Source organism: Canis lupus, chromosome 30 (genome assembly GCF_048164855.1).
Source record: "Canis lupus baileyi chromosome 30, mCanLup2.hap1, whole genome shotgun sequence".
Taxonomy (NCBI): Eukaryota; Metazoa; Chordata; class Mammalia; order Carnivora; family Canidae; genus Canis; species Canis lupus.
In genome coordinates, this window is record NC_132867.1 from 35,105,081 (window position 1) to 35,118,931 (window position 13,851).

The window sequence follows — 13,851 nt, forward strand, 5'->3', positions numbered from 1 at the left end:
GCAGCGCCCGCCGCCGCCGCGCGCAGGTTCGGCGAGGACACCGCGCCGCCGCCGCCGCCGAGCTTCCCGAGCTGCGGCCACTACCGCGAGGAGCCCGCGCTGGGCCCCGCCAAGGCCGCCCGCCCGGCCGCCCGCGATGGGGCGCGGCTGGCGCTGGCCCGCGCGGCTCCCGACTGCTGCGCGCCGCCGGCCCCCGAGCCCCCGGGCGCGCCTGCGCAGCTGCCCTTCGTGCTGCTCAACTACCACCGCGTGCTGGCCCGGCGCGGGCCGCTGGGGGGCGCTGCGCCCGGCGCGCCCGCCCTCGCCTGCGGCCCCGGCGCCCCCGAGGCGGCGGCCGGCGCGCTGCGGCCCCGGCCCCCCGGCCCCGCCGCCGCCTCCCCGCCCGGGGCGCCGCTGCCGCACTACCTGGGCGCCTCGGTCATCATCACCAACGGCAGGTGACCTCGCGCCGGGCTGCCCGCAGGGAGAAGCCAGAGGCCGGGCCGCCGCGTGCAGCCGAGCTGGAGATGCACGGTTTAAATTAATTTATGCAGAGACGACTATTTTAATAGGACTCGGCGGCCGACTTCTAGATTTTTACGTAGAGCCCCGCAAACGCCGGGGCTGGGGTGGGAGGGCCCGGGTCCAGCGGGGGGGAGGGGCGCTCAGCTCGGCCCCTCCCCCCGCGGCCCCCGCGGGACCTCAAGCTGCAATGCCCCCCCTCCCCGGAGCGCCTCGGCTGCAGCGAGCAGAGCCCACCCTGCTAAGAGCCAGACGGGGCGGGGTGGGGGGGCCTGGATTCAGGGCGCTCCGAGTCCCAAGGCCGGGTGTGACGATCGAAGTCCCAGGAGCCGACAGCACACGGCGGACGTCTGCAAAAGCCATGCACGCGTCTCCTGAAAAGCCGGTGTCTTTTTTTTTTTTTTTTTTTTTTTTACCGTTAAGCCTGTTTTCAGTTCCACCATCAGCGAGCCGAGACCAAGGGAGGGAATGCACCGGGTGTGCTTCGCAAGTTCATTCACGAGCTTTGACTTCCTCCCCGCCCCCCTCCCCGTGAACTCCTGGTACCACCAAGAATAGCACCTTCAGGATGTATCGAATAGGCATTAAATGCAGAAATAGAGAGAGCCAGATATTTTTCTGAGAATGACATGTGGATGATTAGGTGCCCAAGGCGACTGGCTCCCCCTGTCAGGTTTGATTACGAGGCAACATCCCTCTGGCCCACACAGACCTTGTAATTCCCTAGGCTCGTGTTTGCTACTAGAAATGCTAATAAAAGTTAGTTAAATTGCATGTGCAATATGGAGAATTGTCAATGGACTGTGCCCTCGTGGAGGAGAACTCGCTAGAGGGTTGGTAGAGCAATGGTGTATACATTTTCTTCAGCATTTCCTGCATAGCAAGAACATGCCCTGTATGTAACAGGTGAACAGAAGTCCTTTTATAAAGCACCAGCAGTGTTTTAAAAAATAAACTTCCATGCATTTTTGTCTTACTCTTCTATTTTTGCTTCAAGATTTCACCATCTAAAAATCCGACCGTGGCTCTGACGGGGATCGGTGCAGTGAGCCGCCGTTCTTTCAATGGGCTCCGCGCTACAAACCCTCCATCATTTCACTGCTTCGGAAATGGTTTTCTTTTAGGAAACTCTGCGCCCCTCTCAGTGGAAAGGGTTTCTGCAAATGTCTTTAATTCGGCGTTCTAGAATCAAAGTGCAATCTATAATTGTTCACAACATGTGAAATGATGGCTTGCCAGCCTAGTGTCACACTGAGGGTCTGCGTCATTCTTAGCAGGGCCTCAGCAGCCTTATGGTAGGGGGTGAAATTTGCAAATTTAGGAACATCTGTGGGGCAGCAAAGGGCTGATTCAAAAGAATCCAAGGCCAACACCTCTATCCCGCACTTACCTATACCTCATTAGCAGCACTTTGTGCACACAGAAAATAAGCCCGGGGTATTATTTTTTTATGCTCACAAGTCTCGTCATTAAACCACGATTCCTGGAAGGTGCAGGTTTGATGAGCAGATCTCACCTGACATTTTTCAATAAACTACCACAAAATGCGCTGTGTCTACCTTGTTATTAATCGCTGGGGGGCTGCGGTCATGAGTAAATACAAACCATGAAGGCTTTCGAGCAGTTTAAGATCTGAGGGTTACTGTGAAAAAATAAGGCCAAGGCCATTAATAGATTTACAAATGATAACGTAAACAGTCTTAACAAGGAGTGTGCATGTGCTTGAAAAATGAAACGTGTGCGAGGGAAAACTTTGTCTAAACAAACACCGGGGTTTTCAGAGCCTAGAACATGAAGGAAGATTCCTACGCAAGCCAGCTTCCAGGCGGCAGGCAGCCCGGTGCAGAGTTAACAGGAGTTACCATGGAAACCTAATATTGTTACCTCCATCTTTAAGAGTCTGCACATTGAAGCTGGGGATATCATTTCTTGACAACTTCAGTGAGGCTCCAGCAGGGCAAGAGGAAGCATTTTAATAAATATGACTCTCTTTCACAAAAAAAAAAAAAAAGAAAGAAAAAAGAAAAGAAAAAAATTGTAGTGGGTCCTAACACGTTGACAAAAATGCCAGATCAAACGGATTTGAGAAATAAACCCAGTTCAAGACTTGCTCTGCCCTCCAAGGGGCCTCCCAGGGAAAGGAATTCCTTTATGTTCATGGAAGCCCTTTCTAGAAAAGCCATTCCATTCATACCTTTGTAGAGAAGGGAACAGGGTGTGAAGGCTGAGGAAATCTGCAAGAGCAGAGTATTTTGCACCCCCTTGCCCCCCACCCCTTTGTCCCTTTTAAAGTCCTATGGCCATGCCTTCCCCCTTGGGCCCTAAGGGCAGGAGAGGTTTATACGGTCAATGAATCCTGTACAAAGTCTACCCGAAGTTGTAATTTATTGCAACTGTAAGACAGGGTAGACTGGGGGCTGCTACAGATGAAATGGAATAAAAAGAACATTTCAAATAAATGCCGGCAAATGACAGTAGTTTAAAATCTTAGCGCATCATAGCCCTTGGGTTATCGAAGATGCATTACGCAAGCTGTTCCTAAACTTAAGTACGATATAGAAGGTTAAAATCTTGGGGGAAAAACCCAAAACACAAATCAAGCAGTTCTTACAAAAGAATAAGAACAATTCTACAACAACAAAGCCTGTTCTTATAGTAAATATACTGTTACATGAAATTTATTTTTCAATGAAAAACTTTATATTAAACCGTTTTATTACATTTATTTCTCACCTCAGTTAAAAGGGGTTTTTTTGACCTTGGGTTTTGCTCACTTTCCTTCTTTGGAGTAGTAAGATTTCTCTTTTGTACGACACATAATCCATTTGTCAAAAATAAATCAAAAACAACAACAAAAGCCCCCGAATTCTCAATACTTAGAAATACATACACCTTCCTTACTATGTAAAACTATTTATTTTGTAAAAATGTTTAACTATGAATAAAAATACTGTAACCAAGAGTAGTTGCCTCTTTTTAAAAACGAAACTTGTGGCAAAAATAACAATGAGCCCAAACGGTACAGAAAACCTTAAAGTTTATTTTGGTAGAGTTGCTTTTTTATAGGCATCGGTTTAAAGTAATGACTTTTCTGAGACGGTTCTTGGAAAAGGTAAAAATGCGAAGGTTCACACTTTTTTGCAAATTTCTGAGGTGCATAGTAATAACCCAGGTGTTCTGCCTGTGAAGAGCGAACAGATCTTCCAGAAAGCAAGCTGAAAAATGTCTCCCGGCTGCAATCCTGAAACTGCTGGACGAGGCTGGCTTCTCTCCGGGTTCCCAGGCTCCAGGGCCAGGGCAACTGTGTAGGCCACCCCCGGGGCTGTACGTGGAGGGGGGCCCGGGGACTGGAGGCTGCAGCTGCATGCTCTCCCCGCCTGGGCCTGTGCACCCACTGGTTCCCACATAGGGCAAAGTCTGCAGCAGCGAACCCCACCCACTGCCTTGGCCCAGACACCAATCCTTCGACTGTGCCCGCACCCCGTGAACCCGGGCTGGACACCCAGTGTCCCCAGGTGCTGCTTCGGCAGGGGCCACGGGAAGGCCTTCTGGAAAATAAAATGCCTACTGGAGAAAACTTCCTTCCTGAAACTTCCTTTCAGGGGTTGCTTCCCCACGGCTTCCCGTGAAATCCGCGGCCGGCCTGGAAGGGACAAGGTCTCGCCTTTTAACATACCCGGGTAGCTGCTCGATGGTGCACAGCCTCTAACCTCGCAGGCAAACCAGATGCCCTGAAAGCGCATGCCAATCCTGAGCTCAGCTGCCACGTTTTTAAGATTAGGAAGAAAATGCAAAGTCCCTGTTAAGACTTTAAAGCTCCTTGAGATCAGAGATTGCCAGGTGCACCAACGCCCCCAGTGCGTGAGTGTAGTGTAGCAAGCAGATAATTTCCCTAACGCTAATAGCTCTGGGTGAGATGCTTTTATTCAGCTGGTCTCTATGAAGCAGAATTTCAAAAGTCTTTGGTTCATATGAGGCAACAGTCAGGTTTACGGGAAACGTAGCATCTGCTTCAAGTCTCTTTTGTCTCCCTCAAGACAACCGGGTGGCGGCACAAGTCTCGAAGGCACAGGGAAAGCGGTGCGCCCGGAACATCTCCATCTGCGCTGACGTGGCCACACATCATTAGTTTTAATTTACAGAAAGGAAATTAAATGATAACATTTTCCCCCCAAAGCAGAACTGTCTAGAATAGGACTTCAGCTTAAAACAACACATAGCATGTTTTTCATTAAAGAACCCCCCAAAGAAATTCAAACAGTAACAATGGCAGCTCTGAGAGATGACTTGCCTTATATTACAAAGTTTGAGAAATGAGACTTGCAACATTAGCCCAGAGATCTTTCCTCTTGATGATATTTTGCAGATGCCCTCTCAAGGGTGAGTCCATTTGGTGATTTCTGGGGGTGCCGTGGACTTTTGTTTAAACTTGTCACTAATTCCAAAAGAAGACTTGGACACTTAGGAGAGAGCAAGTTTTGTTTTTGGTTTTGTTTTGGTGGGTTTTTTTTGTTTTGTTTTTGTTTTTGTTTTTTGAGAAAAACCATTCTAATTGAAGCCTTATTTGCAAAAATTACTTCTCTGGTTCTTTTAAAGTGACATTTCCAAAAACCACACACTGGGTTGGTGTACTTAACTAAACACGTTATTTTTCCTCCCTTCCTATGGCGCTGCTTGTGCCTGGCTGAAGGTAGGCAGATTTTTACACTGAAAGCCACAAGTTTCTGGAATGAGCCTGACTGGGTAAAGCTGGATAAAGATGGTGCTAGTGTATAAGGAGGAGGATCCTGTTCAAAGCTGAGAGCCCCATCAAGTTTTCTTTCCACCACTTTCAGTTGCAACTGGCAGGAAGAAAGAAAAGTGGACAAAAATTGGCCTTTTAAGGACTGAAAAGTAATGTGTGTGATTCACAAGTTCAACAGAGATAGGAGTGACATGGAAAAAGCATGGGGTACATCTGGAAATCGCAAATGCATATCAAAAGGTTTCCTTTCTTTTGTTCTTCCGTGGAGACTTTTAGGGCATCAGATCTTGAACATCTTCTTCTAAAGCTTCTCACACACGCTCATGCACACACACGCACACACACACACATCCCCCCCGTTTAATGACGGTGTTCAGTATCGGTTGCATTTTGTTTCTTGGCAATTTAGGAAAAGCGGAGCCAACAATTATGACTTACAAACAAAATGCCATGTATTTCTGCATTCTGTGCGCCACATGGTCTTTCAGGAATGCTCCAGATTTCAAAGTGAGCCTACAACTAGCTTAAGAGCTCCCAATCCTCCCTGGGGTGGGGCATGAGTGAGTCTTCGTCTCTGGCTGTTAGGGTCCGATCGTCTACCCCACACACCCACACGAGGCCTAATCCACACGTGAAGGATCTTGAACTTGATCCCATCACTTCAGAACATGCAGTAAATCCAAACTTACGGAAAGGGAGCTCGTAAATTACGGCCGACCTAAGTAACCGATTTCCTTTCCAAGGGTCACTGCACCCACACCAGTGACACCCGTCTCTGCGGCCACTGAGGTGCGGTTATTGGACCACAAACCACCGGGCCCAGAGTAACACTCAGAAGTCTTCCATCCCTTTTCTCATTAACAAAAAAAAAATAAAACAACGACCAAGTGCCAATGTATGTTCCTCTCGGAAAACGCCTCCCTGGACGCTCATAAACAGTGTTACCAAACCTCTACTTCATCGCTGGCCTGGGCCTGGAAGCTTTTTTGGATTTGTTTTTTAATAGTCTGGGAGTGAAGGTCTCCGCTACTGGGGAAACATCTGAATCATACCCTTGCTGTTTTCCAAATAAAAACTTTCTTTGGGGGGCTGGGGGGGCAATAAACACACATCCGAGCCCAAGAAGGGAGAAGGATTTCACACCTGGGGTCGTGCTTCACCTGAACTAAGTCTTCCGCTGGTCATCCCTGCGCCCCGGGACATCTGCAAATACCAAGTAAAATGGCAATAGACAGAACCAAATTAGGGAATTAAGCAGATTAATTGGAGGGAGGGAACATTCGCCTACAACCCTAAATCAGCTTTCCAGGTCCTGAGGCTAGGAAAAGCAGCAGGAATTGAACTGGAATGCTTGCTGCAGTGGCTTTGCCTGCCTTCCTGCTGCTCCGTGGCCAGGACAGCAGGCCCCAGGCAGGTGAGCCCCAGGCAGGTGGGTCCCAGGCAGGTGGGTCCCAGGCGGGTGGGCCGCAGGCAGATGGGCCCCACGCAAGTGGGTTCCCAGGCAGGCAGGCCCCAGGTGAGTGGGCCCCAGGCAGGTAGGCCCCAGGGAGGTAGGCCTCAGGCCCTGCTACTGCTGCTTGGGGATGATCAGGTTTCTCAGCATGTCGAAGGAGTTGCCATCGGGATGCACGGTCACCACGTCGCCATTCTCCTGCTGGACTTGAAGGAAGCCAGAGTCATCCAGGCCGACTATCCACACTTCTGGCCCCTCGAGGCCTCCCAGGCGGACCCGCTGGCCACTGGACATGAAGAACAGCAGAGGGTCAGTGAGAAAGGTAATGCGGTGTCTAGAGACAGGTAGCTAAGTCCTTACCCATCTGGCAGAAGGACTGGGGGAGGGGGCCCAGGATGGGGTAGGCGAGATAAAATTCTCTGGCTTCTGCTGGTCCTCTGAGAACCGTCTTGATAACTACTAGAATAATCAGGGTATTGGAAATTCCAATAGGGAGTGTGGACTTTCTCCCAACTCCGATCATCTGGATGATGATTTGCACCACTTCCTCACCCTCCAGCACTTTTAAGAACCACTGTGCAATTCTAGGTTTTTTTGGCTGAGGCTGGAGAAGCAGCTACGTTGGAAAGTTGATTTTCTAGAACGAAGCTGAGTACCATCAACTTCAAGTTAAACTCACTCTAATCCTGCTGCTTTTAATATTTTCCAAATGTACCTGTTGGGTTACATCCTTGTTAGATGATAATAATTATTACTATTTTAAAAGATTTTATTTATTTACTCATGAGAGACACAGAAAGAGGGGCAGAGACATAGGCAGTGGGAGAAGCTGGCTCCCTGTGGGAAGCCTGATGCGGGACTCGATCCCAGGACCCTGGGATCACCTCCTAAGTGGAAGGCAGATGCTCAACCACTGAGCCAACCAGGCATCCCTAAGTAGTTTTTAAAATATAGGATCCATTCCCCCACCCCACCCCATGCCACTCATTTTTATTTGGAATAATTTTAAACCTACAGAAAAGTCGAGAAAATAGTCCAACGATCCCCAGAATTCCCCCTTCACTTATATTCACACCAACTGATAACATTTTCCATATTTGCTTTCTCTCTTCATGCACACACACATGCTTTTTTGCTGACATTTAAAAATAAGTTGCAGGCATCATGACACTTTATACTTAAATACTTCAGCATGTACCTCCTAAGAACAATCTCCCACAAAACCAGAATACCATTATCACCCTCAAGAAATCTAACCTCCACATAATAACATCTAGTATATAGTTCATGTTTAAATTTCCCCATTGTCCCATTAATATCTTTTGTGGCTCTTTCCTCCCATCCAGGATCTAATTATGAATCACATTTTGCATTTGGTTGTCATGCCTCTTTAATCTCAAACAAATCTCCCACCTTCTTTTTATTTTATTTTTTGTGTGTGTGTGTTTGAAGACCTCAACATTTCTGAAGTGTAGAGGCCTGCTGGGATACACCAGGGCTTCTCAAGCTTTGGGTGCATGTGGTGGTGGGCAGGCAGGCTGGCTGGGGGTGGAGGGAATGCCCCCCAGAGCATGTTAAAATATAATGCTCAGCCAGCCTCAGAGTCTCTGATTTAGGCCCAGGGTGGAACCTGAGAATGTGCATTTCTAACCAGTTCCCAGGTGAGGGTGCAACTGGCTCCCGGAGATCTCACTTGGAAAACTGTTGTTATCTAGAATGTTCTCCAACTTAAAATTTTGTGTTTCCTCACATTAGGTTCAGTTTAAACATGCTGGAAAGCTCTCAGGTGATGTTGTGTCCTTCCCTCGGCATCCCACCAGCAGGCACGGGACGCCCGTTCGTCCTGGTATTGCTGATGGTAACTTGCTCAACGTGGTGGACACCGGTTTTCTCCATCAGAAAGGTAAAAAGTAATTATCTAGGGGCCCCTGAGGGGTGCACAGTCGTGTTGAGCATCTGACTCTTGGTTTCTGCTCCGATTGTGTTCTGAGGGGTGTTGGATGGAGCTCTGCATGGGGCTTTGTGCTCTGCCGGAGGCTGCTTGAGAGTCTCCTTCTCCCTCTGCGCTTCCCCCAGCCCACAAACACACACACATTCTCTCTCTAAAATAAATAAATCTAAAAACTTTTTTCTAGACTTGTACTTACTTTCTTATTTTAAGATACTGAATATTTTAAAAGACATTTTAAAAGAATGAAGACGGATCAGCACTGACCTGTGTACCCAATACTTATAATAAAGGGGAAGAACGCCATTGGGCCCTTTGTCCTGAAACGTGTCGATGAGCTTCTCCAGCACAGTCACAGTTCTGGCGATGAGCTCGTCAGCTCTTAAGGGCTTCAGCTCTGCCTTGTGTTGCTTATTGTATTCCATGACGAGATCATTGATGCATATGGTAGGGTTACTGTTACTCACGTTAAATCCGCAGCCTGAGCAAAACCAAACAGTTGGAAAACATGAGCATCTCAACCTCATCACACATTCTTCCCAGCCCCCTGGAAGACGTCACAGCCTTGTTCACCGACTGCCTGCTTCCTTTCCCTCATTGCAAGTTTATCATCTCTGGCCACTTGAAAATGACTTATCGGGGCACCTGGGTGATGCAGGGGGTTAAGCTTCCGTCTCTTGATTTCAGCTCAGATGGTGAGATCAAGCCCTGTGTGGGGCTGCACAGTCCACACAGAGTCTGCTTAAGATTCTCTCTCTCTCTCCCCCTCTGCCACTGCCCATCTCAAATAAATAAATCTAAAAAGAGAGAAAGAAAGAAAGAAAAGAGAAAAGAGAAGAGAAAGAAAAGAAAAAAAAAGAAAGAAAAGAAAAGAAAGAAAAGAAAAGAAAAGAAAAGAAAAGAAAAGAAAAGAAAAGAAAAGAAAAGAAAAGAAAAGAAAAAAAGACAAAACTTATCTGTTTGGGGCCATCTTCCTTTTCATCACTCCCTTATTATCCTCATTCAAGCTACGACCCCCCCAACCTTGCTGCCGATCGGTTGGGTAAATAAACCAGCTAGATTCGACTCAATTACACAGAAGCCATGAATGGGGCAAAGCTCCTTGGAGTGACCTCCGAAACAATACCTCATGTGGTCTAGCCAAGAACTGTAGCTCTGCACTGAGCCCAGCAGAAAGTAAAATCTCTTGTTCCTTTTCCGACTTGAGTAACAAAACACATGCCTGAAAATAAAGAATTTTATTCAGGTCTTAAGGAGTAAACTCTGGATTCAGGGATTTCAAACCTTGGTCATGGCACAACCCTCGGACACATCTTTTAATACTTTATCCTTGGAAGTCTCTGGCGCTACGGTTACGCCACTGGCAAGGGGCCAACCCGTGTTCCGTGGCTCCCTTGCAGGCTCCCGACCCGGGGCTTCAGGAGAGGGAGTTACCAACAGAGGGGTTTGAACAGGCTGGTCTCTGCTGTTACTTAATACGGCCTCCTCTCCGGGAGAGTCGGAGTCTTCAGGAAGCCAAACCTCAGTTTTCAACAGGGCCCTGAATCAACCTCAAAGAGGGCTTCCATGAGACATGAAATACTGCAAGCAGTGAGACTTGTTTTCAGGGCCTCTGAGAAAAAAAATCCCCAAATACTCGCCTCAGAGAGAATGATGATATTTATAATAACAGTATTCTTTGGTAAATGTTCTGAGCCATTTTCAGTGTGAAGGGAAGGATTGAATGGCCTCACATTTAAAAATATATATATATACTGGCTATTAAAATACAAAGCAATGTAAATTACACCTGGAAAAAAAAAACAAGTAACTATAGTAACAGGGAAGAATCAGCAGTTGTTCACTTGTTCATTCATTCAGCTGCACCCACAGTATGCAAGGTAAAGCATTAAATTAAGTGTATATAGTGCTGAAAAATCTCCCTTATGCTCAGAAAATTCAAAGTCCTGGGGAAAACAGCAACGCTGAGTACTGCCAACTTAGGCTATGTTAAAGACATTTTTTTTAAAGGTTTTATTTATTTATTCATGAGAGACCCAGAAAGAGAGAGAGAGAGAGAGAGAGAGAGAGAGAGAGGCAGAGACATAGGCAGAGGGAGAAGCAGGCTCCATGCAGGGAGCCTGATTCGGAACTCGATCCAAGGACCCCAGGATCATGCCCTGAGCCAAAGACAGACGCTCAACCACTGAGCCACCCAGGTGCCCCAAGGCTATGTCTTTCCAAGGACCAGAGGGCACCTCTGTTGGGGATCCTAAATCTTTCCCCAAAGACACCTCTTCTCCCCTCATCATCTCCCATGGCCTTAAGAACTTAATAAAAGCCATGAATTCCTTGGTTCCCTGAAGCCATCCTTGGACCTCCTTGATCTCTCTGGGCCCTACTTTGGAATATCTGCAATCTAGCCGAACGAACACATTTAAACATGGGATGCAAAGCTTGGAGGATCTGAAGCACTTTGCTCAGAATAATATTCCCAGTTGGTAGCAGAGCTTGGAAACATAAGTTTTGCACTTTTTTGGCCGGTGCTTCCAACACACCATCATGTGTTTGCTGCCCATTACTAATTAATTTCTGAACATTAAGTTCTCCTGGGCATTAGGGAGAAGCTGATGCTTGGAGGAGCAGGAGCCTAACAGCTTCTGAAACCGATTCGGAATCCATCTCCTGGCCTGATGTGGATGTGCTGAGCGGAAATGGGATTCTATATCCCACCTTGACCAGCCTGGAGCTGCTTCTGCAGGTCAAAAAGAATTCAACTTTTTCATGGCCTGGGAAAGTCCAATTAAGAATGCAAGACCCCCAGGAGACCAGGAGACCCATCCTTGCAATTCATTTTCTTTTCTTCTTACAAAATGGCATATTAAATGTTTATTTTCACCATTTCTAATTCAACAAGAAGCAGGCGTGTGGAGAGGTGTAATAAAAAAAAAAACAACTTGTTTGATGTGATACCAATTTGGTGGTTTCCATGGCCATAGACAGGAACGCTAAACCCCTGGAAGGGCTTTCAACCAATCTGGCCTGTTTTGCATACATATTGTGCTCTGCAACCCAAGACTCAAAGAAAAAGTAATCCCATATGATAATCCACTCTCCTCAACGTGGCCATGTATAAACCATCTTTATTTTTGCTTTTATGAATCAAAAAATGTGGAAACTTTAAAAACTTACCAATAAGTATATAAAATGTTTCTCCCAAAAGCGTCGAGTTAACCAGAACTCCACCAAGCTTCATGAGGTCACTGTAATAAATATCGTTGGGCCACTTCACTCGTAAGCTGATATCCTAAAGGAAAATCTGCACGTGAATCAAGCAATCACAGGACACGGAGGGACCAGGAGAGCTCATCCAGCTACAAGGAAGATGAACGGGATAGTCTCGGATCTAACGGAACGTTGAGATCTCATCCTCTCTTCTTGCTCTGGCAGCTAATCACTTCTTTGGGACAATCCAGTGGTAAAGGACCACTCTGGGGCCAGGAGAGAGACCTACAGAACACATCTGGCGCAAATCCCAGCACTCTCTCCACATCCCTGCATTGTTCATTATCCCATGACAGGCATAGGTCGTTTTACTGTGTTTCACCGACACCGTGTTTCTTAAAAATTGAAGGTTTGTGGCCACCCTGAGTCGAGCAAGTCTACTGGGGCCATTTGTCCACGAACATTTGCTCACTTTATGCCTCTGTGTCACATTTTAGCAATTCTTACATTTCAAACTTTTTCAGTATTTGTTAGGGTGATCTGTGTCCAGTGATTAGAACTCGCTGAAAGCTCAGATGATGGTTAGCATCACCCAGTGATTCATCAGTGGCATATGACACCCAGCGCTTTTAATTAAGGTGTGTACTTTTTTTTAATTCACCATTTTAATGATTGCACACCTAATAGTACCACAGCATAGTGTGAACGTAACTTTTACATGTACCAGGGAACCAAAAACTCCTCTGACTCACATTCTCGTGGGGATTTAGAACCAAACCTGCAACATCTCCAAGGTGTGCTTGTATCAACAGCCACCACCACTGAGTGCCTATCATGTGCTAGGTGCCGGGGGCAGGGAGACAGGTATACCCTCAGGGAGCTCGTGCTGGAGAGAGAAAGATGCCCTAAATTAACCAATGTCACAAAAGGTGGGTAGAAATGTCTCAAGTTGGGACGCCTGGGTGGCTCAGTGGTTGAGCGTCTGCCTTCGGCTCAGGGCATGATCCTGAGGTCCTGGGATCGAGTCCTGCATCAGGCTCCCTTCGGGGAGCCTGCTTCTCCCTCTGCCTGTGTCTCTGCTTCTCTCTCTGTGTCTCTCATGAATAAATAAATAAAATCTTTTCTATTTTTTTAAAAAAGAAATGTCTCAAGTAGAATCCTAGAGAGATACAGAGAAGGAACACGGTTCCGCTGAATTATATCTGAAGGCCCCAAAGAACTGCCAACAGTCAGCAGGTAACAGAAACAGATTTGCTCTGTGGCTCGCTGCCTCTCCATCCTGGAGCAACCCTGGGCAACCAACCCTGCCTGTGCCCTCCCCCAATCACATCACAGTAGAATGGTCCAGGGGTGGACACTGCCTCGAGCTGGCCCACCCAGACCCCCACCTCCTGCTGTGACTCCAGCGAGGACACAGAGACCGAGTGAGACCCAATGGGTGCCAGGACTGCCAGGTCGTACCATGGGTGGGTAGAGGATGAAAATATGGATATATGGGGCTGGAAAAGAAAGACACTTGGCAAAATAAAACCAAAAGGTTGCTGCGGAGCTAATGGCCTCCGGTCCCCCAGGGCTGGCTCGTCCTTCACAGAGGGCCAGCCGGGCACGGAGCCCATCTCGGCACTAGTCTGTTGCTCATACCAAGCCCCCATCCGGGGGGTAGTCGCTTCACCTCTGCTTAATGAGGAAGAAACTGAAGCTGAGAGAGCCTGCTTGGCTTGCCTGAGGTTACACTGGAAAGCAGCAGAGCTGGGAGTCAAACCCAGGGCTTTCTCTTTAACAAGCGAGGAGGCTACAAGGTCAAAATCAAAGCCAAGAAAAAGCTAAACTAATTGAAATTTTAAATTTTATTTTATTATTTTATTTTTTCTTGTTTCCTACTATTTTTAAAAAATTTTTTTAATTTAAATTCAATTAATTAACATATAGTGTAGTATTAGTTTCAGAGGTAGAATTTAGTGATTTATCAGTTGCATAAACACCCAGTGCTTGTCACATCAC

General features: G+C 47.2%; 2 protein-coding genes across 9 annotated transcripts in view; one reads left to right on the plus strand and one right to left on the minus strand.

The window, feature by feature from the left end:
- SIM2 (SIM bHLH transcription factor 2) overlaps positions 1 to 2,049 on the plus strand; it is a 54,827-nt gene extending 52,778 nt beyond the window's left edge. Inside the window, exon 11 of the mRNA XM_072806928.1 lies at positions 5 to 2,049. Within this exon, the coding sequence (XP_072663029.1) occupies positions 5 to 441 (437 nt within the window). The 3' untranslated portion in view covers positions 442 to 2,049. The remainder of the gene's footprint in view (positions 1 to 4) is intronic.
- Positions 2,050 to 3,521: 1,472 nt separating this feature from the next.
- Positions 3,522 to 13,851, minus strand: part of HLCS (holocarboxylase synthetase) — a 226,340-nt gene continuing 216,010 nt past the window's right edge. For all 8 annotated transcript variants that reach the window (XM_072806923.1, XM_072806927.1, XM_072806922.1 and 5 more), the window contains 3 exons: positions 11,818 to 11,932; positions 8,914 to 9,127; positions 3,522 to 6,984 (listed from right to left, as the gene is read on the minus strand). In XM_072806923.1, coding sequence (XP_072663024.1) covers positions 6,813 to 6,984; positions 8,914 to 9,127; positions 11,818 to 11,932 — 501 coding nt within the window. In that variant the 3' untranslated portion in view covers positions 3,522 to 6,812. The remainder of the gene's footprint in view (positions 6,985 to 8,913; positions 9,128 to 11,817; positions 11,933 to 13,851) is intronic.